Source organism: Scyliorhinus canicula, chromosome 9 (assembly GCF_902713615.1).
Source record: "Scyliorhinus canicula chromosome 9, sScyCan1.1, whole genome shotgun sequence".
NCBI classification, from domain to species: Eukaryota; Metazoa; Chordata; class Chondrichthyes; order Carcharhiniformes; family Scyliorhinidae; genus Scyliorhinus; species Scyliorhinus canicula.
In genome coordinates, this window is record NC_052154.1 from 133,615,954 (window position 1) to 133,640,194 (window position 24,241).

General features: G+C 47.6%; 1 protein-coding gene across 1 annotated transcript in view; it reads right to left on the reverse strand.

Annotated features, from left to right (window-relative positions):
- Nucleotides 1–1,031: 1,031 nt before the first annotated feature.
- LOC119971717 (acyl-CoA (8-3)-desaturase-like) overlaps nt 1,032–24,241 on the reverse strand; it is a 65,279-nt gene continuing 42,069 nt past the window's right edge. The window contains exons 7-12 of the mRNA XM_038807657.1: nt 18,314–18,390; nt 12,658–12,755; nt 6,461–6,557; nt 4,734–4,813; nt 3,805–3,930; nt 1,032–1,594 (exon numbers count right to left, since the gene is read on the reverse strand). Coding sequence (XP_038663585.1) covers nt 1,543–1,594; nt 3,805–3,930; nt 4,734–4,813; nt 6,461–6,557; nt 12,658–12,755; nt 18,314–18,390 — 530 coding nt within the window. The 3' untranslated portion in view covers nt 1,032–1,542. The remainder of the gene's footprint in view (nt 1,595–3,804; nt 3,931–4,733; nt 4,814–6,460; nt 6,558–12,657; nt 12,756–18,313; nt 18,391–24,241) is intronic.

Sequence of the window (24,241 nt, forward strand, 5' to 3'; positions counted from 1 at the left end):
CCACCCTCAGCAATCCCGACTTAAAACATTTAAACAACATCCTTTCTTGTACTAACCCCAATACTGGATACTACCAACTCCCTTTTCCGCTGCCCTCCCCAAATTGGAATGTCCGGTCCATGTCTTGGAAATCGTAGAATGACTGCCCTGAGTCACCTTCATTTCAGATGACCTTGTTTGTTCTCACTGACCAGCAGTAAAAATGCCATTTCATTTTCACACCTATCTTGAAATGTTGATAAGCTAGCAGATATCTAGCACGTCACTGGTGAATGCATGGCTGATTATTATTGGTGAATTTCTCCATTGATTAATATTAAGAAAAGCAAAGTTGCCATAGTCCCAGGTGACCAAAGGCTGCTCTCCCCTTTTGAGGGAGAGAGCTGACTGGTGGTGATTTAACCCGGGGATCACCACACCTCAAGCAAGGGGCAAGGTTGAGAAGACAAGGCCTTCATGAATAACCTCAGCCGGTACGGGAATTGAACCCGCACTGGCATCCTTGCTCTGCATCACAAACCAGCTGTCCAGCCAACTGAGCTAAACTGGCCCCTTTAGTATTGATTAATATAGAATTCCGGAGACAGACTGTTAGAACCAGCCACACAGCCAGAAATCATGTATAATTACTGCTGTGCTTTTAGGAAATAGGCACTTAACTTTTATCATGTTCCTCTGTCCTCTTACAATGGAGACACTATAGAATGAACAGAATAATGCTTCCAGTAACATAGATAAATTAATCACTAGCGGCAATTGTTGCACTGTAAGTAAAAATAGACGTGGCTTCTGCAGTGTGTTTAAATACTTTGCTGTACCTTTGGCGTTTGGGATGAAAGGGTCCTTTCACTGTTGGCTGTATGGGGCTTGCTTCAAATGTATTCAAATCCAGTTCACAGAGGGCATGGACCTAAAGCATAAAACTGGCAATCTGTGTGCCTGAGGCACATTGTGAAGGGAGCTTTACTGCTCATCTGTTTTATACTTGACCTGGTAATGCTTGGCAGTGTCACTGGAGGGGGGGGGGGGGGGGGGGGGGGGGGGGGGTCAGAAGCCCACACTAGGTGGGAAATAGTCCCCAAACTTACCAATTAGTAGGCAGTGGGCAGGCTTGCAGCCAATTAAAGGCGAAGGGTGGGTGGGCTCTCGAAGTTGGAGTACCAACAGGAGGCCAGTCAGCCCTGAAGATGCAGCAAGTTGGTTGCCTTTTCAGGTGAGTATGCCCCCCTCAGGGACTAAGGATCAAGCCCTAGGTGAATGGATTGGAACATTCTCCAGCACTAGAATCCTTTGATCAGCAAAAACAATCAATTTACAAATTTATTATCTATTCAGACCGGAATCGTATTTAGATTCTTACTGACATCAGTTCAGTTTCTTTAACACTAATTTATCCCATTGGAATTAACAATATGGGCATTTCTTCTGCAGCATTTGGCACAATGTCTACAAAATGGCAGCAGCTCCTTTGGGAACCGTCTTTCTTTCCCATCTGCAAGGCGGCAGCCGTTTGAATACGAGTTAGTTGTTTGGTGCGATAAATCACTTATGTAGATATGCATCCAGCCAGAGCTCCCCAGATTCTTTCAAGGAGCTATAATAGAACACAAATAAATATTGAATACATATAAATCCCAAATCTCTCTCCTCATGGGGTGCGCGTTAATCACGACCTCTTGCCAAAAATTCATTATTCTGCTCACATCAGGTTAACTTATTTATTCACAATGTTCAGATTGCAAAATGCAAGACTACATGGAGGGGAAACTAAATGCGTATAAGAAGAATGTAGCAGAGGGATATGTTGATTTGGTGAATGAAGTAAGGTGGGAAGAGGCAGCAAAAGCAAACATTAGCATTTATGTGTGTTGTAAGTTCTATAAAAGCACCAAGCAGGGCATAACTATTGGTAGAGTAATGGTGCATCGAGAGCGAACTTTATGCTTCAACAGTTTGATGCAGAAGAGCACTGCCTATGATTTAGCATCAGCACACAAACCTGCACACATTTAGGAACAGTCTTAAGTATATGGCATGAGGAATTGAAGGCACACAGGTCTTGGCGGGGGTTGGGAGGAGGGGTTTGTGGGGGGCGTAGGAGGACTTAATTTTTCCCCCCATCTTCCACTTTCCTGTCACAATGGAGCTACCATTTGCTGGAATATGTTTCTTCGGACATCTCCTGTATTTTAGTCAAGCAACCATTTTTCCTGTGATTGTGCACAGATTGTGATGGGCAACAGCCTGTTTGATTTCAGGTGGCTTCACAGCCAATCCCACACCTGCTCTTGTCCACCGTCTTTACAGATATTTTTCAGGAAGAGTGATCTGGGGTTCAAACACCTCTGCAGCCCAGGGTGCTGGGATTCTGGCTGAGGTAAGCAAATTCAGGACAATCTGCTTGCTCCTTTCCTTTAAATGCTGCGAAACACAAGATGGGCTGACATTCAAACAAACTCTGTTAAAGATGTTTCAAGAAGTCCCACTACATCATTGGTACCAACCATTTCTTTTTTCTGTCCAGAACCCTCAAAACTTTAGAGAGAGTCAAATCTCTACTGAGTTAAAAATGTCTCCTAGCTCACAATGAATATGGACTGCTACAGCTTTTTATTATTTTGCACCAAAAGTTGAGCTTCTTTTATAATTCCTGTCCTCATTGCGTCTTTCCCATATCGCAGAATGGGAAAAGGTTTCTGAGGCAGCTGAAGGAGTTGCCTCAGTACTAGCTTCAGCTCCAATAACACAGCTCTCTGGACTATGAAGCAGTGATAGCTTCTTGTCTGACGAGCAATTCCCCTCTCATGTCTAACACTCCAACTTCTCTCGGTCTCAACCATTTCCATTTTTACTATGACCATCCCACACTCTCCTCCTCTTCACTGTGTCAAAAAAATTCAAGGCTCGGGGCCTCAGCACCAGACCTAAATATGGATTCAAAACCCACCATGACAGCTGGTGGAATTTAAATTTGATTAACAAAGAATCTGGAATTGAAAGCTAGCCTCAGAAATAGCAACCTCAAAACTGATATTGATTGTCATAAAAACTAATGTTCCTTCAGGGAAGGAAATCTGCCGTTCTCAAAGGTCTGGTCTAGTACGACTCCTGACCCACATTCCTGACTCTGAACTGCCGTCATAGATGGCCTACTAAGCTACTCAAATCAAGGGCAATTAGGGATGGGCGAACAAATGCTGGCTTTTCCAGTTGCGCCCACATCCCATGAAAGAATAAATAAATAAAACACCTCAGTCTTGACCTTTCAAGGACGTCAGACCTAACCCCCCTCAGTACCTACTTCCCCCACATGTAACCGGGTGTTAAAACACACTCTGAGCATCACCTAATCCATATCTGATTTAGCCTTTCTTCAGTTCTGCTCTGGTTATGTGCTGAGCTATTGGACCTGGCCATTCACCTGGCTTTCTCGATAGAAACACAGTGGCAGCTGTTGACTGTTTAATTAATCTGACTAGCAGGGTTAGTGAGGCAAATGATCCTGCAGAGTGTCTGATCACACCACCATGTCTCCAAAGAGTAGAACAAGAGTTTTCATGATTAAAAAAGGAGATGGGTTTATATTTTGAAAGATCGTAGAAGTTGAGCGCAGGGGGTCCACAGTTCTGGGATCGGAGTTGTGAAGGAATAAGTTAGTGTTGGAAATGATGCATTAAGTCATCAAAGTCAGCAAAGATACAGTTTTCAAGAAAGGGTATTTGCAGCTTAGAAATATTCTCTTGATTTACAGTTCATTCCTGGTCAACGTGAGAAAATTAAAATCAGAGAAGATGCACTACTTACTGCACTATGTCTGCGAAGGCGGTGAATAAAGGCTTGGACTGGTACTCCAGGCCATGTTTTGCACAGAGTGACCTTACCAATGGCGCCACCTTGTGGAAGTTATGCCTTGGCATTGTGGGAAACAGGCTGGAAACACAAGAGGAAATTAGACAGGTACAGAGTTTAAACACCATTGGGATACAATTCAACCTCAATAGGGGTGCAAAATGGGTGATGGTGAATTGGCCATCAGTTATACACCCTGTCCAATTCTTCTTTATATTGAAGCCTATTTTGTCTTCCCTCTTGGGGTGAATTTTAGCCTAGAAATTTATTTTATTTTCTGACACTCACTAGTTTCAGTGCCACTTTGTAATTGGTTTATACAAGAAGTTGATCAGAAACATGTTACATCAGTGAGGTTTGTTTAATATTACAACACAGTTAGAATTGCTTAACATATTAAGAAGTCAATGCTAATACCCAGTCTACACAATACAGACACACCCACTGCTGAGTTTACAGGGAGAACAGAACTGATTTTTTATATTACAGCAGTGACTACACTTCAATAATACTCCATTGGCTGTAAAGCACTTGGAAAGGCCAGTGATCATGAAAGACACTGTAGAAATGCAAACCCTTCTTCTTCATTTAAAATAGCTGCTAATACAGCAGGTCAGTTTTCGCCTGACACAGGAGTACACTCGAACAACCCATCCCCAATGACTGTTTGGCTAATGTATAATCTACAATGGGTAACTCTCACTTCATCATGAGCTCCATAACCCTATCCAAATAGGGCAACTCCCTCTGTATGCCAATCTGAGTCATATATTTGCGGGATCAACTGTACTTCACTCTCAGTGTAACAACACAGGATGGGCACTGCCCCCTGTGTGCCCTTTTTCTGCAAAAACATCTGGCCTGCTGAAGGCTGGGGTACTCACTGATGTTCAATCTGGAAGTTGAGGTGACCTGTGAACCAGTCGTTGAAGAGGGACTGATGGACGTTACAAGTGGCATGCAACTGCGAGAGAAAACAAGAGGGTTAGAGATATCATTGATTCTGGAAGGCAGGCCCAAAATATAGCAAAACCTCATCTGCTGCTAATATGATGGTGAGTCAGCAGGGTGGTGGAATACCCTACACCAACTCACCAGGGATCCTTTCTTCCCCAGGTGTACAGATTATTTCATGGGAGGAAGAAAACAACAAAATAGCTTTCCGCAGGAACAGGTTATTTACCTGTGGGAATAGGGTTTGGAACGACTCAACAACAACGGGATGGAAATCTCTTCTCCTTTAAGTGCAAAGGAAATGAATCTGGGCCAGTCTCAATTCAGTTTCTTCTGGATATGACCACAGGACAAAGCAGTGGATAATTAACGTGTGGCGGGAGTCACATGTAGGTCAGACTGGGTAGAGGTTACAATTTATAGTTATGAAACTCCAGAAGCTTTTATGGACAGGTTTCTGCTGACAGCTCACAAATGATCAAATTACCAGTAACTATTTCATAAATAGTCATGGTGGAATTCTAAATCCTGACATCTGATTTCCAGTCCAATACTGAAACCATTGGACTCTCTCCATGTCTCTCTCTCTCTGTCCCTCTAACCCCACAACTGCAGCTTCATTCTTTTTCAGTTCAACCTATCCAGAATAGGACCTGACCTGCATTTCCTTAATTTTCTGGTAGTTTTCAATCTTCTGTCTCTTGCTCCATGGTACAGATCAGGAGGACATTAATTAGTTAGATTGAAATTCATTACAATACTTCGTGAGGGATATTTTTGATTGACTGATACAGACAATCATTGTAGATACAGCCCACAGAGATCAGCATGTACTGTAGACACTGGGTAATAATGGCAGTACCCACCTGGTATTGTACAGGTCACATGTCCTAGTATCAGCTCCTATACTTGTACATTACACAGAATGCAAAAAGGAATTTGTTAGTCACACTTGGTTGCAGATATTAACCAGCGTGCGCGATTTGGGTTGTATAATATTGGAGAGCAGCTACTCATACCTTCAGATGACCACAGAAATACATTGGCTATCTTCTGTAGAAAGAATCTCCCCCAATCTCCCACCTGCACCCTGTCTCCTCCCTGAAATCTTGGGTTTAGCAATGTCCAATATGCAGCCTCCTAGCAGTGGCAGCTCAGACCTTGAAGCCGAGGATAATTGGCACAATTTTTGGTTGTGTTTATAATTCTCCAGTTGAAATTTGTGCTTTGAAGGTTTGGGCAAGGCTGTTTGTAGGGCTATGGTCTCACTGTGGGATAAATCCTACATCAGAGGACCAAGTTTGCTTGTATCTGCAACTTCAGACAAAATGGGATCATGGATTTAACTCCCAGAGACTCTGAGGTACATATCTGTTTGGCACCTGAAACATTAAGACGCACTGTGCTAGTATACGACCTCCAATACCAACTCATTCATTCCCTTGGCTCTGTAACTCTTCATCTTTCTCAGCCTTTCCTTTCTTCCACAAATTATGTTTTAAAATCCAAAACTAGATTTTCGATTTACCTCCTCATCTGTTGCATATTTTGGTGTGGTCAGTGTTTAGGGCTTTTCGCACTGCATGCAACGTACATGAAAAAGGTTCTCTCACTGCCAGGAGCTCCCCACTTCGGCCAGTGTCCTTTAGCTTCTCACCTGCATGGTCAGCCAGTCTTCCTTCTGATCATGGTCAATCATCATGGGAATGTGATTCATCTGAGTCACCCACACAAACCAATTACTTTCCACAAACCTGCAAACAAAAACAAATTATGGAATTATCATCTGAGGTAAGTAAGGAACATGGTCGAACAAAGTATTAATATAATAAAATCTTCAATTTGGCAGAGGTAAAATATAAACTCAAACCCGACTGATATGGGAGCCTATCGTCAATGCTGTCACTAAGCACCAAATTACTAAGAAGAATTTGCTGAATGGAAGCTCGAGGAAAAGCATTTACTCACTTAATAAAAATGTACTCACTTACCTCATAAAATCTATCAACCTCGGTCTTGAAAGCTCCATTTGATCCAGCAGTCTTTTAGGGGATCGTGCTCCAGAAGACCACCCCCCCGCAAAATTCCCGACTGAATTTACTCCGAAATGGACTCGCTTTACTTTTAAGATTATGAGCGCAATCTTCACAAGAAAAAAAAAGTCAATTCTGGGCGTGATTAGAGGGGACATTCCTGGTGCTGGTAGCGCCGGGTACAATGGCGCTATCTAACGGCACTCTGTATTTATTTTTCGGACCTCAGCGGGGCAACGCCCAGCCGAGGCTGCACTCAGTTTCCCCCGGATCCTTGATTTTGGAAAAGACCCGCCAGCGAGTCTTCCCTACAAGAGATGACATGGGGCTCCAGCCACTAGGCAAGACCCTCCATCACCTTCATTAAATCCTGCTCTTTGTACCTACCCTGTCAAATTCCTTTGTAATTTTAAAGATCTTGATTATATCACCTCATAGTTGTTTACATTTGTTCTAATAATTTAATTGTTTACGTCTTGATACTATTCGGTTTAATCTACACTATTCCTCGAAAGACCAGCAGAACTTCCTGAGATGCAGTGTTCGGAAATTAAAACAATATTTGAGATGTGGTCTGTTCAGTTTCCTGTGCAAATGAAGTATTATTTTCTCAGTAATGTATTCCAATCCCCTAAAATAAAGGCAAACGTTCCATTTGCCTCTTCGCTATTTTTTTGGACCTACCCACTAGTTTTCATCGATTTGTTTACGTGGACATCCAACTCCTTCAGTCCCTAGTGGCTCATTAAGAAAATCAATTTGTCTTGGATGACCTCAAACACTATCTCCCGGAGTTTTCCGGAACTCAGTCTAATATATCTCTTGGTAACTGCCCGTTCCCCAACCTCACACCCTACCTACAGTGTCATATGCAAACTTAGACATACAACTCTCCACCAGTGAGCTATGACTGCATCTGCAGAATGCACTGCAGCAACTCGCCAAAGCTTCTCTGAAAGCACCTCCCAGGTTCTACTTCAACAAGTCAGTTGATGAAGAAGAATACTGGAGACATTAAAAGAGCAGCTCCTTAAAGGGATACTGCATCAAATGAAAACAAACGGTAAGGGAATCATCAAACATTAAATCAAAAAGTGGCTAAAGGGGCCTGTAAATCACTCCCGTCCCTGCGGTGCCCACTGGGCATGGAAGGCCTCAAATTGTGCCAACAGACATGGTTGGCGGGATTCTCCCGTACCCAGTGGGGCAGGGGGTCGTGGCGGGACGGAGTGGCATGAACCACTCTGGCGTCGGCCCGCCCCAATTCCGCACCTTCAGGAGCTAAGCCGGCGGCGGAGTGGGTTGCGCCCTGCCGGCAAGTGTGGAAGGCCTGGCCGAAGGGACTCCGCCGGCCGACGCGGGTCCGCACATGCGTGGGAGCCATCAGCAGCTGCTGACATCAACCCCGTGGATGCGCGGGGGGGGTTCACCTTCACGCTGGCCATCGCGGAGGACCACACGGCCGGCGCGCAGGAAAAGAGTGTTCCCATGGCACAGGCCCGCCCTCGGATCGGTGGGCCCCGATCGCGGGCCAGGCCACCGTGGGGGCATCCCCCGGGGCCAGATCGCCCCCCCCCCCCCAGGACCACGGAGCCCGCCCGCGCCACCAGGTCCCGCTGGTAAGGGACCTAGCTGAATTTACCCCGGCGGGACCTGCAAGACTTCGGCCCATCTCGGGTCAGAGAATCGCCGGGGGGCAGGGGGGCGCTGTGAGCGGCCGCCAACCAGCACGGCACGATTCCCGCCCCCGCCGAATCTCTGGCGCCGGAGAATTCGCCGGCCAGCAGGGGCGGGATTCAATCCGCCCTGCCGGCGATTCTCCGACCCGGCGGGGGGTCGGAGAATCCCGCCCCATGTGTTCCCTCTCCAGGACACACAGCCGCAAATATATCCGTGGTCGAGGGGCTGGACGACCCTCCTGATCGCCCACTGCATGGTCCTGTTGATGACAAGAGTGTCTTTTTATGTATCGTCAAGTGAAACACCCAATTAATGTCCTCCACCTGCATTTAGTTAAACAATTGATATACAGTTAACATCCTCAATCCATAACCTCTACAGCCTGGAATGACAAGGGTTGCAGACACATGAAAACATCACCACTTCAAATTTCCCCTCTAAGTCACAAACCATCCAGACTTGGAACAATACTGCCATTTTTTTCATTGTTTCGGGACTAAAGTCATGAAACTTCCTTCCTAGCAGCACTGCAAGTGTATCTATACCACACAAACCTCACCAGCACCGTCTCACGTGCAATTAGGGATGGTGCCACGTGCCACCAGAGATTCGGCGGGGGCGGGAATCGCGCCGCGCCGGTCAGCGGGCCTATGGGGCAGATGTCACACAAAGTAGTGGGTTCCAGCATGTGGGACTTTCTTCCTTTTCTTTCCTTCTCTGGCACTACTTTGCTTCATCATCATGATGTTTTGACTCAAAGAGTGATGCAACTTGGATGGACAAGTTGTCAACCTTTTGAATGATTGTTAGTGAGCTTTCCCAGTCATCAATGTGAGTGTTGCAGTGCTATAAGAAGAGCTTCAGAGTGCATTTGAAGCATCTACTTTGCCCTATCTTGGAACCTTGGTCATTTGCGAATTGAGAAAACAGGACTTGGTGGGGAAAATTGTTTTGGTCACCAGACACTGTCCAGTCCATCAAAGTTGATGGACGTACAACCTTCGAAGATCTCTGGGCCCCTCCATCTCTGGCCTCTTGAGCATGCCTGATTTTAATTGCTCTATCATTGACAGTTTTTCATTGAGTTGACAAGACCCTAAGCTCTGGAATTCTCTCCCTAAACCTTTCTAATTCTATACATCTCTTTTCCCATGTAAGATGCTCCTTAAAATCTACCTTGTTGACCAAGCTTTTGGTCAACTGTGCTAACTGTCTCCTTACATGGTTTGGTGTGGTATTTTGTTTGATAATGCTCTTGTGATGAGATTTGGAAAGTTTCATTACGTTCAGGGCACTATATAAATGCAAGTTGTTGTTGAAGAAAAAGATGCACGCTATACATTGTAATCAGTTCTACAATATCAAAATAATCAGTGGTCGACCTCTAAACCGAGAACCTACACCATCCCAGCTGCTATCCAGGGATCTGTAAATCACTGTCTCGGAAACTTTTACCCATCTTTTAGTCACTGTCACATCTTTCTTTTGGTGTGATGCCTGGTACTTGGGTCTGGAAAGAGACCCCAAGCCTGGTCTGGCAGTGGTGAGGGATGGGGGGTAGTCCAGGTTGGGGGGAGGAGGGGGGCAGTCCATGCCTGGGTCACACAGCTGGATAGCAGTTCTAATTTGGTCAGTTTGTCATGGAGTTGCCACTGGCATTGCCTAACCTGCTTGTTGGGGGTTAGGGTTAGGGTTAACCAGCTCCTTGGTAAATAGAGAGGGAATAAGAAAGAGCATAAAAACAGGTAGTGGGACAGAAATAAATAGATCTTTTGTGCATCTAACAGCATTGAAATGTACAAACCATACAAACTGAAAGTAGGGAAAAGCGAGGTATTGCCGGTGAATGAGCTGGCACAGCGAGCTAATTTAGGGGGGGATGCCATTTACGGTAGCGAGGTTTAGGTATTTGGGGATTGAGGTAGTGAGGGAATGGACGGGGCACCACAAGTGTTACTTGACGAAGCTGGTGGAGGAGGCTAGGGAGGATCTTAAGAGGTGGGACACACTGCACTTAACGCTGGCGGGGAGGGTCCAAGTGGTGAAAATGAATAATCTTCAAAGTTCTTGTTTATCTTTCAAGCTCTCCCGATCCTTATACCAAAGGCCTTTTTACGGAAAGTGGACACGATCATTTCTGACTTTGTATGGGCGGGGAAGGTTCCGAGGGTGGGGAGGACCCTGCTACAGAGGCAGAGGCAGCTGGGGGGGGTTGGCGTTATCGAACTTGCTTCATTATTATTCGGCGGCAAATGTGGACCAGATGCGGCAGTGGTGGGAAGGAGAAGGGGTAGAGTGAGTTAGGATGGAGGACAATTCTTGTAAGGGGTCTAGTTTGAGGGCTATGGTGATAGCAGCATTGCCAATGACTCCGATCAGGTATTCAAGGAGCCCAGTGGTGCAGTCCACAGTGAAGATATGGTATCAGCTGAGAAGGCATTTTAGGGATGTCGGTGCTAACGCTGCTGGGGGAGCAGGGAGGCGAGTGGGTGGTGAAGAAGAAGGAGAAATGGGAAGTGGAGTTGGGAGGGGAGATCAATTGGGGAGTATAGAGTGAGTCACTGCATAGGGTACACGGGAACTTCTCTTATGCAAGGATGAGCCTGATACAGTTTAACGTGGTGCACAGGGTGCATGTGACTCGGGCAAGAGTCCCCGCTGCCTGTGGAAAGCGGGCAGCATAATCAAAGAGTCCTCCCCCCTTACTCACTCTTCCAACTTCTTCCTTGGGTAGGAGATACAGAAGTCTGATAACACGCACAAACTTACTCAAAAACAGCCTCTTCCCCGCTGTTACCAGGCTTCTAAACGACCCTCTTATGGACTGACCTCATTAACACTACACCTCTGTATGCTTCATCCAATGCCGGTGCTTACGTAGTTACATTGTGTTGCCCTATTATGCATTTTCTTTTATGTATTTTTAAAAATTTCCTTTTCTTTTCATGTACTTAATCTGTTGAGCTGCTTGCAGAAAAATACTTTTCACTGTACCTCAGTAAACAAATCCAATCTAATCCAACCCAAGAATGAGTGGGTTCTTTCAGGGGTTAGCAGATGAGTGTGAGAGATGTGCGAATCATGCGCACATGTTTTCCGGTTGCATAAAATTGGGAAGATTCTGGGTGGGAGTGTTCGCGTTCTTAGCCAGGGTAGTGGGGGAGGAGGTGGGAGGAGGTGGGAGGTGGAGATATTTGGGGTTTCAGAGAAGCCGGAGCTCATGGAGAGGAGGATGGCCGATGTCTTGGCCTTCGCGTCTCTGATTGCATAGCGGCAAAATTTGCTGGAGTGGCGGTCGGCATCGCCACCGGGGGTAGTGGCTTGGTTGGGTGACCTGTACGACTTCCTGCGGTTAGAGAAGATAAAGTATGAGTTAAGGGGCTCTTCAGGGGGGTTTGAGGAAAGGTGGGGGATGTTTGTGACCGTGTTTGAGGGGCTGTTCGTCGCGTGGGAGTGATGGGGTGAAAAAGAGGAAAAGCCTGTAACAAATTGTAAGTTGATGGTTGGGAAGTATGTTTCCCGGGGTGTTTATTCGCTGTAACCTGTTTTGATACAGGTTTGTAATAAAATACATTTAAAAAAAAAGAAATGCACAGATCAATGCCAGGATCTCAGTGGGTGGAGGAAGTGTTGAATAATGGTTCAGCAAACCTACAGCATTTAGCTTAGAGATTGGATTCTCAGTGGTGGGATACAGCAGCTGTTATAATATTACATCAGCTGCAGTGATTGCAATAAATATGCAGACAGTCTGACTGAGTGCAAGAATAAATTGTTCAATTATTAGACACAGCTGATGTCGGGAAATAGAGGGAGTGGAAAATAGGCAGCAAAACAGAAACAAACAAAGGTAGTGAATGGGAACTAAAAGACACGCAGATAAAACGGAGGCCAGAGTCATGTAAAACAATGTAAACAGGGCTATTGAAGAAATGCTGCACCATTGCCTTAGTTTATTCATACATATTAAATAAAACGGCGAGCAAAAGAAACCACACATAGCCAGTTTCCACATTAGCCACAGCTATGACAAGCATTTGTTAATGGATGGTTTATATACTCCAGATTCACAGCACCAATTATTGCAATTGTTGCAGCAGACAACCAAATAATAGTTAGTAATATGATATGGGAACCCCACCTCACAAGAAATAACATTATCAGGAAACCTTGAATGCCGAGCAGTGGGATGTAAGTCAGGCTGATGCGGATGTAGAAAGACACCATCCAGGCCAAGTCCTGTGAAGGGCAAGAAACACATTGTTTCATAAATGAACCATTATTTGCCTTTCGAGCTTCACTACTCCCCCACCGAAAGTGATAACTAGTCCCTGGTCATAGGCACTGACTGTCCTCTATTACCACACCCCAGTGTCCATTCTTCACACATGAGCGTTGGGGCTGTTGAAAAATTGGGAAGAGGAGTGAGAACGAAACCTTGGCTGGTCCTATCCTTACCAATCCTGTACTCAATCCAGAGCTCCAACACAACATGAATTTTAGCCAACTCTAGTTGAAAATCAACACTTTACTCCTTCCACAGGTGAGCCAAATGGAGGTTTCAGACCAGAGGTTGAAGTGTGAAAACACTCAGCAATATAATTACAGATTCTGTACTTTCAGATGTGGCTAATGGCTGGAGAGACTGCTTTGAGTTGCATTACACCAGCATGAAATGCAGGGTCACAGGTTACAAATCTGTCACTGGTGGTGGGAATGATTTGAATAAAGAAGGAATGGGTATAATATTACCATGGTAGATTATTCTTACATTGCATGTATGCTAATATAATTTACCATCTCGGTGATAATAACAGTGGTCGAGATGGATAGCATCTGTTTAATCTTTTTTCGATTATGTCAGGAGCAGTTGGGTTGGTCACTACTACCAGTTTTCACTACAATCGGTGAATGTCAGAAGTCAGCAGTGCTGTACATGATGTGCAATGTGTGCATAAAATGAACAAGGATGAACCCAGGACAGTCTGGAAGCTCCTACTGAGATTACTCAGTAGGACTGTTAGTAGAGACACCATGGATACTGCAGATCATCATGATAACGTATGGCAACAGGAAGAATCCAAAATCCTCTCAGCAAAAAAATAAAAGACGCCTTCCTCCCCATTATGGCTGAACAAGGTTCATTTTACAAACTCTACTGCAACAGGTTTGGGCTGTGGAGGCAGGACACAGGGGTGATTCACTGCTCTTGATATATAATTCCAGGGGCCATGATGAGACAACGTTTCAAGCATGTGTGAACTTCAGTTAATCCTATAATTGGTAAAGTGGTAAACCACAAAATCTTGCAATTTTTGAATTGGCTTCTGCCAGAGTGCTCACTAAACCTAGAGAGAACGGCACATCCTGGCCTGGTCTGCTCAAGTTGGCTCCTTAAAGAGAGACCGAGCTTCTGCTAAAACTTTTGTTTTGCTTTTCTATTTACATTTTACTAAATTTGCTCCAGGTATTGTTTTTTTGCTGGACTGTTTACCATTTTTGCACTACTCTTTCATGCCAATATTTTTCTTCAATATCCTTCATTGCTGCGATTGTTTAAGTACATCAGGAAGGGGGTGGGGAACGGGAAATTCTTATTCAGTTAAAGAACATGGGTTCATGAGGTGGGGGACAATTAAATGCAGGTGCAACACACCAAAGAGATCTAACTGCAGATGTATACGTGTTTATAGACTCCTTCATTTGTATGTGGTCACGTCAGGGGACACCGGTCTTTAATCCCAAGTTGTACTACCTAAATTAAAAGCAAAAGATCGCAAATGCTGGAATTCTGAAATAAAAACATAAAATGCTTGAAATACTCAACAGGTCTGGCAGGGGTATCCCAGGCATCCTGGCATTGCCATGGTGTATGAATGGCACTGCCAAGCCAGCAGGAGTACTGCCTGGGTGCCAGGGTGGCAGTGCAAGGGGCCATGGGACGAGGGGGGGGGGGGGGGGGGGGGGCAGGCCCATTAAATGAGGGTGGATGGGATTTTGAAGGGTGGGGGAGTGCAGGGCAGATAGGTAGGGGCCTCCGGGAGGTTGGGTGGGTGATCGGCAGGGGTCCTAGAAGGGAGTGAGTGCTAGGGTAAGGGAACTTGGGAGGGGGGGGGCCTGAACAGGGGCACCCCAGGGGACCCTACAGCAGGGTGTCCTCACTTGGGGGGGTTATAGGGTAGTGTCCATGTGGGGGGTAGTGTCCATGTGGGGGGTAGTGTCCATGTGGGGGGTGTCATTGCACATGGGTGGGGTGTGAGGGACCCACAAGTTCACTATAGATCGCCGCACCCTTTCAAAATGGCAGCCGATCTCAGAGTTCATAGACATAGAACAGTACAGGCCCTTCGGCCCACAATGTTGTGCCGACCATTTATCCAAATCTAAGATTAACCTAATTTACACCCCTTCAATTTACTGCTGTCCATGTGCCTGTCCAAGAATCGCTGAAATGTCCCTGATGACTCTGACTCCACCACCTCTGCTGGCAGTGCATTCCACACACCCACCACTCAGTGTAACGAACCAACCTCTGACATCTCCCCAATACCTTCCTCCAATCACCTTAAAACTATGTATCTCGTGACAGCCATTTCTGCCCTGGGGAAAAGTCTCTAGATCTACTCTATCCATGTCTCTCATCACCTTGTACACCTCTCAAGTCTCCTCTCTTCCTTCTTCGCTCCAGTGAGAAAAGCCCTAGCTCCCTCAATCTTTCTTCATAAGACATGCCCTCCATTCCTGGCAGCATCCTGGTAAATCTCCTCTGTACCCTCTCCAAAGCATCCACATCCTTCCTATGAGGCGACCAGAACTGGACACAATATTCCAAGTGTGGTCTAACTAGAGTTTCATAAAGCTGCAGCAAAACCTCACTGCTCTTAAACTCAATCCCCCTGTTAATGAAAGCCAACACACGCCGGGTGGGAGAATTGCGGGAGGGCCGGGCGACTCACGACACGCCCCCCTCAAGCCCCCTGCGATTCTCCCACCCCCCGCTCGGAAGAATCGCCGCTCACGTTTTTCATGGCGACCGGCGATTCTCCGGCCCGAATGGGCCGAGTGGCCTGCCGTTCCCGACCGGTTCACGATGGCGGCAACCACAGCTGGTCGCTGCCGTCGTGAACATGGGCGCCAAATGCTGGTTTGAACCTTGTAGGGGGCGGAGAGGGGAGTGAGCACCACGGCCGTGCTCGGGAGGGGACTGGCCCGCGATCGGTGCGCACCGATCGTCGGGCCGGCGTCTCAAAGTGACGCACTCTTTCCCCTCCGCCGCCCCGCAAGATCAAGCCGCCATGTATTGCGGGGCAGCGGAGGGGAAGACGCAGCGCCGGCCCTAGGGTTGCTGGCGCCCCGGGCAAGCTGAACTTCAGCGCCCTTCGGGGGGGGGGGGGGGGGGGGGGTCGGGCCGAGGCCGGGGGGGGGGGGGGGGGGGTGGGGGCGGGTCGGGCTGAGGGGGGCGGGACCGAGGGGCGGGCGGGGCCGAGCCACCCTGGGGGAGGGCGGCCACCGCGCATGCGCTGGTTGGCACCGGCCCAACTGCGCATGCGCGGGACCCGAGTCTCTGGCGCCCCCTAGCACATGGCGCCCCGGGCGACTGCCCGAGTTGCCGGTACCTTGGGCCGGCCCTGGGAAGACAGCAACCGTGCATGCGCGGGTTGGAGCCGGCCAACCTGCGCATGCGCGGCTGACGTCATTCAGGCGCCGCCGTCGCGTCACTCTCGGCGCGCTGCCTTAACGCAAGCGTCAAGGCCCGGCGACCGAGATTTACGGAGCGCCGCTCCTAGCCGCCCCCGGGTGGGGGTGAATTAGGTGCGAGGAGCGGCCTCCGAGGCCGTCGTGAAACTCGACCGAGTTCACGACAGCCTTCCCGATTTATTGCGGGAGCGGAGAATTCCGCCCCATATGCCTTGTTTTTTTTAAATGTATTTATTCAAAGTTTTTCAAAAGGTTTTACAGAACACTCCAAAAAGGAAAATAATACAAAGAGAAAAGGGCAACATGCCAACCAAACAAAACAACTTAACCCTCTGAACAGATAAACAGTTTAACAAATTAACACCCTACTCAAAACAAAATAGGGCAAGCTCCCCTTTCAAAAAGAGAAAGAAATCAGCCACCCCCCCCAAACTGGGTTGCTGCTGCTGTTGACCTCCACCTAACATTCCGCAAGAAAGTCAAGGAACGGTTGCCACCGCCCGGAGAACCCCTGCAAGGACCCTCGCAATGCAAACTTTATCTTCTCCAACCTAAGAAACCCCGCCATGTCATTGATCCAAGCCTCCACACTTGGGGGCTTGGCGTCCCTCCACAATAACAAGAGCCTTCTCCGGGCTACCAAGGAGGCAAAGGCCAGAACTCCGGCCTCTTTCGACTCCTGCACTCCCGGATCCTCCAAAACCCCAAATAACGCTATCCCCCAACTCGGTTTTACCCGAGTGTCCAAGACCTTGGACATGACCTTTGCAAAGCCCTTCCAGAACTCCGCAAGCACCGGGCACGCCCAGAACATATGGCGTGGTTTGCTGGGCTCCTTGAGCACCTCACACATCTGTCCTCCACCCCAAAAAAGTTACTCATCCTCGCCCCTGTCATATGCGCCCTGTGTAACACTTTAAACTGGATCAGGCTGAGCCTGACGCAAGATGAGGAGGAATTAGCCCTGCCCAGGGCGTCAGCCCACAGGCCCTCATCCAGCTCCTCGCCCAGCTCCTCCTCCCTATTGCCCTTCAACTCCTCCACCGAGGCTTCCTCCACCTCCTGCAGCTCCTGATATATCTCCGAGACCATACGCCTTCTTAACAACCCTATCAACCTGGGTGCAACTTTGAGGGATCTATGTACGTGGACCCCAAGATCCCTCTGTTCCTCCACACTTCCAAGAATCCTGCCTTTAACCCTGTATTCAGCATTCTAATGCGACCTTCCAAAATGAATTACTTCACATTTATCAGTTCCCCAGTGGTAAAAAAAATTCTAAGTGTGGGCTAAACCAGTGGGAAACCCCCAGGGCCCAAAAAAGTGACTAAGTGTCATTGACTGGCGGTGGGGAACTTGCCGGCAGAGCCGTCAGGAAACTTCCTGAAGAACTCCCCACAAATTAACTCAGACATTTTTGGGGAGAATCGCACCGTGTTGACATCTTGAGCCCAATATGACTCTTCTCCTCTGAAGGGGGAAGGGGGGCGGGGCGGGGGGGGGGGGGGGGGGGGGGGGGGGGGGGGAGGAATTAAACCCTCCTCACATTGTGAAATATACCATTTATATCTTACCTCAGCATTACCCAGTGCATATGCAAGTATATTACTAAATAAAAACCCAGCTGTACCCACATTCTCCAGGTATTACTCAAGGTCTTCAGCAGTCACTGGATAGTAATGAGGAGCAGGAACCCTTGCTGATAAGTTGGTTCCTCTTCTTATGCTCATAATCCTAAAGAAAACGTTTGCACCTATCACATTGCCCGAATGAAGTCAACTAATTTAGCACAGAGTAGGGTTAGAACTTGGGATCCTTTGGTCTCAATGGCTTAGTACAGCCCAGATAACGCTACGGTCCCCCAGCCATGTGGTTCTCAGCTACGCACCATTCAGTGGTGGAGGGATTCTCTCTTCCTGTTGCTTGTCAATGGGATTTCCCATTGAAGCTACCCCACGGAAGCGGGAGCAGAGAATCCCAACGGCCGGCAAATTCCAACCAATGCATTTAGCCACTCGGCCAATGATAACCTAGTTTCAAATCACAAGTGAAATGCTGACTGAATTAAAGCAGGGATTGGCCCATTAGGAAATACTCACCACCCACTGTCTTCGCTGCACAGCAAAATAAAAGATGTACCATTGGAAGTAGAGGGGGAGCAGTGCTGGAGGTCCAACTGTGATAGAACGAGAAAACAAAGGATTTAGATTTGAAAATCTGTAGACGTAATGTGATATACAACTGTGACATAACTGAAGTCAGAAACAAGGAACCTTTCCTGTGCCTCCTATTCTTGTGCCTATCATTATACGAGTTCATGATAACTATTTTCCTCTGTCAGCCAACGCTCTGATTTGCCTGCCACTCATCATAGAACATAGGGATGGCACAGTGGCTAACAGCACCACAGTGGTTAACAGGTGCCTTACAGCACCAGGGACCTGGGTTCAATTCCAACCTTGGGTGTCTGTGTGGCGTTTCCACATTCTCCCCATGTCTGCGTGGGTTTCCTCCAGATGCTCCGGTTTCATAAAACATAGAACATTACAGCGCAGTACGGACCCTTCGGCCCTCGATGTTGCGCCGACCTGTGAAACCATCTGAAGCCTATCTGACCTACACTATTCCATTTTCCTCCAAATATGTCCAAAGATGTACAGGTTAGGTGGACTTGCCATGCTAAAATTGCCTCTTCGTGTTCAAAGGGGTATGGGGTTTGGGGATAAGACAAGGGTGTGGGCCTGGGTAGGGTGCTCTTTCGGAGGGTCGGTACAAACTCAATGGGCTGAATAGCCTCCTTCTGCACTACAGGGACTCCAGGAGAACATTGTTTTTCATTCATGCACGTAGCATAAATGCTGGAAGGATACAAGAGGGAAACAAAATCACAACAGAGGATAGAGCTGGGATGTTATAAAGGCTGTTCTTTCCAGAGCAAAGTGGAGCAATGCAATTGGCAGGCATTCAAAATCATGGGTAATGCACAAGTGTGACCACGACCATGCTCAAGAGCAGTTTGGCTACCTGAAAAGATACAGGCAGCCTATGCGACTCCACAGGGTCCAAGAAAGGAGTAACAGCTCCGACAGAGACCAGCACTGAAGGAGAGTTTGCTCACATGGACCAAGATAGTTTATCGGGTGCTAAAAGGGAGTTTATGTTTTAGTGAGCTTTATATTTATCTGCTTGAGTGCTATTACAGTTGATAGGCGGCAAACAGAAACACTTTCCACTTCAGGTACCAACATTCTGAGATGAGAGATAGGAGGGGCTAGATTCTCCATTTTGGGGCCTAAGTTCCCATGCCGACGTGAAAACTATAGTCTTTTACGCCAGGAAAACTGTCGTCAAAAGGCCACCGATTCCCCGTTTTGCTGGGGGCCAGCAGGGAGGCAGCAGAGAGCTCTCGGCTCTAGCTGCCGATACGGGCCCCAGCACCTCTGGTCCAGAGGCCGTGCATACGCACAGTGGCAGCCTGCAGCGGCTGCACCGCGCTCCATGGCAGACTCAGCCCGCTGCCCTGGACCGCCAAAGTAGTGCCCCCCATCGGCCGCTCGCATGCCCCGGACTGCTCGCCCACATTGACCCCAGCCCCAAATGATGCCACACCTGCCCGCCGATTAGCCTTTCCCCGACTGTGGCGGCCCCGGACTGAGTCCGCAGCCGCCATATATGAGTTTCCCCGACGGTGTGAGCACACATAACCCATGCCGTTGGGAATTTGGTCGGTCGGGGACGGAGCATCACAGGGTGGGCCTCAGGCAATGGCCTGAGGCGGTGGATAATCAGCGTGGCATACTCCTAGAATACGCCGCTTTCCAGGGGGCGGAGAATTAAGAAACCGGCACCGCTCCCAATTTCGGCGGCAAAACGGATTTTCCGGCCTGTCGCCGAATGCGATTTTGGCATCGGGGAGCGGAGAATCCAACCCCAGATTTCCGTATCTGTCTAGATTCAGTGTCCAACTTCCATTTAATTGCTCCACATTCACAGAGATTTCCACCTACAATTTCCACGGAGGTTCGCCTTATCTCCCACTGTAACTCCAGTGGAATCCTCTAAGTTACGGCTGGTTTTCAGTGAGCACCCCCTGCAAAGATTCTCTGCCCCTCGCTCCCATCAAGTGTTTGGATAGTCCTGTATTGCTATCACAGTCATATTAGGTCAAGTACAGAGATTGGAGTCTCTCCCTGTCAAATCCAATCTGCACCCAGGTCACAGAAGTGTCAAGGGGCCAGCTGCTCAGGGGCCTTTGGAGGTACCATTTACAATTTGGTTTTCAAAGTTTTCCCAACCTTCAGATAGGTTCGCTGGTGAATCAGTATTGCTGCCGTTTGGCTATGGTTAAAGTCATTGCCGGCTGTAAGTCTAACACAAGCAAACCAATAGGTTTTCAGGTTAAATCTCCAGTCTGTGCTGAGTTAGTTGATATGAACAACAGAGACTGTAACAATCCACCTCAGTTTGTCCGGAGCAGTGAGGGGAAAGTTAGAAATTTTCCAGCTCCTGATCAGCATCCGATAACCCCTGTGTACATACGAATGGTGGGTTAAAACCAAGATCAGGCTCAGTTGTGATGCCCTCCATAGTCAAACTGCATGCTGGCAGTCATTGTTTTGGTTCATGTGTGTGGAATAGCCACATGGAAGAAGTACTATAGGTCAGACAATACTCACAGAACTAAAGCTAAGAAAATGTCAGTGCGTTCAGATAGTAGAGAGAGGAAAGAGCTGGAAAAATAAATTTGCACAAAGAATTTTATTTAATATTAAAAGGTATGAACATGTGTTTTGTCCAGCATATAAAGCTCTGGTCACATTTCTGGCTTCATGTACATGCCCTCGGAATGAATCATACACAGCAAACACATGGCTGAGCAAATCTTGCATGGTTGACAGGCTCCAGTCTGTGTGAGGTAAGCATAGGAAATCCACTCTGAACACCAGCTTAGTTTACAGGAAAGTCAGGAGAGGGAGCTGGCCAATCAACGAGAAGGGAAAGGAATCTCACCACAGCAAGATACATCAGGAGATCCGAAATGACAGAGGGCCTGCCTAGGGCCAGGAATAGGAGTGCACTGAGGAGCACCAGCTCTGCTGAGAGTACCTTCTGTACAAACCAGCAGCATCATTCCTCTGGCTGGCCTGGTCACTCAGCAGCTTTCGGTGCTCATTCTTATTTAACTTTTATTAACTACTTCATTGCTCACAAGGCCACATTGACATGAGCAGGGTGACGATATACCTGCTTTCAGGTGGCTCCATTGAATAATACAGCTGCCCAGTAAAGGGTCATTTTTATGAGTTTGCACTCCATCATCCACCTGTGCTCCTGCCCAATCATTAAAAAGCTCACCATGCCCACAAATGGAGGTCGGCAACATACCTGCCCAATCCACAGAGTGATGAGATGCCTTTTCTACTCCAACAAGGGAGGAGTGAGATGTAACTCCTGTGCAGCAAAGAAAGGAGGGCCCCCTGACTGCCAAATGAACGGTACCCTGTGCCTTCTTATCCCAGTCTTCTTTCTCCAGTTGTCAGTTTCTAAATAGGTATTTTAGTCATGAAATTGGGGCAAATTCCAGCCTTTAACATTCAGGCTCTTTCCTATTTCTCTACTTGTGTTCACTGCAAAACGCAATTTCTGCAGATGAACTCAAGCTCATTGTGACCTGAAATTTGTGGTTAAAGTCTGTCATGAGTAGGAATAGCATGCGAGGGTCATTTACTGAGTTACTTCACACCAGAGTTTGCACAGATTTCCCACTATGCAATGCTGTCCTCCCCCATTGGTGAATAAATGCGTTTTCAGACTTTAGAGTTCAAGCTAAAATAACAAGACTAATTTGATGTCCAGTTTACACCTTAATGAGGGTCCCTGATCTGGGAAAAAAGGGCAGGGCTGTGAGTGGAGGGGCCGGCACAAGTCCTGAATGAACTCATTTCAAAGCAGCGAACAAAGTTTCATTTTAAATTCACATTTACCACAGCTTAAAATCTCATTCACGGCTATAATGCAATGTTCTAATTGAGTCCTGCTTTGGTCACATTCACATTGCAGTGAAAGTACACGGTGGAGGGCCTATCTAACCTTAATTGCCAGATCTACCACAGTTCATACGTCTGAAAGATATTAATAAACTTGTAGAATGGGCGCATCATTGGTAAATATATTTTAGCACAGATAAATGTGATAGAATAAACTCCCTTTGCCGAGATGAGTGCCGCTCCAACAACAATCAGAGTACTTACAGTGCAGAAGGAGCCCATTTCGCCCATTGAGTCTGCACTGACCCTCTGAAAGAGCATCCTACCCAGGCCCACTTCCCTGCCCCATACCTGTAACCCAACCTAACCTGCACATCTTTGGACCCAAAGGGGCAATTTTAGAATGGCCAATCCACCTAACCTGCGCATCTGTGGACTGTGGGAGGAAACCGGAGCCCCCGAAAAAAACTCAAGCAGACACTGGGAGAAGTGAAAACTCTACACAAGACAGTCAGGCAAGGCCAGAATTGAACCTGGGTCCCTGGCACTGTGAGGCAGGAGTGATAACCACTGTGCCACCATGCTTTTCAAGAAGCTTGACACCATCTGTGACAAAGCAACCCACTTGATTGGCACTCCACCCACCACTTTAAACATTTACTCCCTCCACCACCAACGCACAATGGCAGCAGTGTGTACCATCTAGAAGATGCACTGCAGGAACTCACCAAGGCTCCTTCTTTTTTTTTAAACAAACCATTTTATTGAGCTATTACATCAACGGAAAACCAACACTTCAACCAAACCATAGTGCACATAACCGCTCCTCTCCCATAAATACTACCCAAACCCTGTCTACTGCCACCTAGAAGGACAGGGTAGCAGATACATGGGAACCACTACCTCCTAAATGTTCCCGTCCAAGTCACTTACCATCCTAACTTGCAAATATATTGATGTTCTTTCACTGTCGCTGGGTCAAAATCCTGGAACTCCCTCCCCAATAGCACTGTGGGTATACTTACACAACATGGACTGAAATAGTTCAAGAAGGCAGCTCGCAATCACCTTTTTCTAAATACATTTAGAGTGTCCAAAACATTTCTTCCCAATTAAGGGGCAATTTAGAGTGGCCAATTCACTTACCCTGCACATATTTTTGGGTTGTGGGGGTGAGACCCTCCGCCAACATGGGGAGAAGATGTTAACTCCACACGGACAGTGTGGGGCCAGGATGGAACCTGGGTCCTCAGCGCCACCGTGCCGCCCTCACAATCACCTTATCAAGGGTAATTAGGGATGGACAATAAATGCTGGCCTAGCCAGCGACGCCCACATCCCATACATAAAGGTGAAAGGGGATGCATTTTGATAGGTACACCATGGACAGCACGGTAGCATTGTGGATAGCAGAATTGCTTCACAGCTCCAGGGTCCCAGGTTCGATTCCGGCTTGGGTCACTGCCTGTGCGGAGTCTGCACATCCTCCCCATGTGTGAGTGGGTTTCCTCCGGGTGCTCCGGCTTCCTCCCACATTCCAAAGATGTGCAGGTTAGGTGGATTGGCCATGATAAATTGCCCTTAGTGTCCAAAATTGCCCTTAGTGTTGGGTGGGGTTACTGGGTTATGGGGATAGGGTGGAGGTGTTGACCTTGGGTAGGGTGCTCTTTCCAAGAGCCGGTGCAGACTCAATGGGCCGAATGGCCTCCTTCTGCACTGTAAATTCTATGATGGACAACAGGAATCTAAATGGTAAACTAAATCTAGGCAAGAGTGAGGTGTTTGTGGTGCACCCTGGGGACCAGGAGGAGGGAATTGGTAGGCTCCCGCTTAAGAGGGCAGGGGAGAGTTTTAGGTACCTGGGGGTGCAGGTGGCCAGGGACTGGGGGACTCTTCACAAGCGTAATTTCACCAGGCTTGTGGATCAGATGGAGGAGGAGTTCAAAAGGTGGGACATGTTGCCATTGTCGTTGGTGGGGAGGGTGCAGTCCGTCAAAATGACGGTGTTTCCGAGGTTCTTGTTCCTCTTTCAATGCCTGC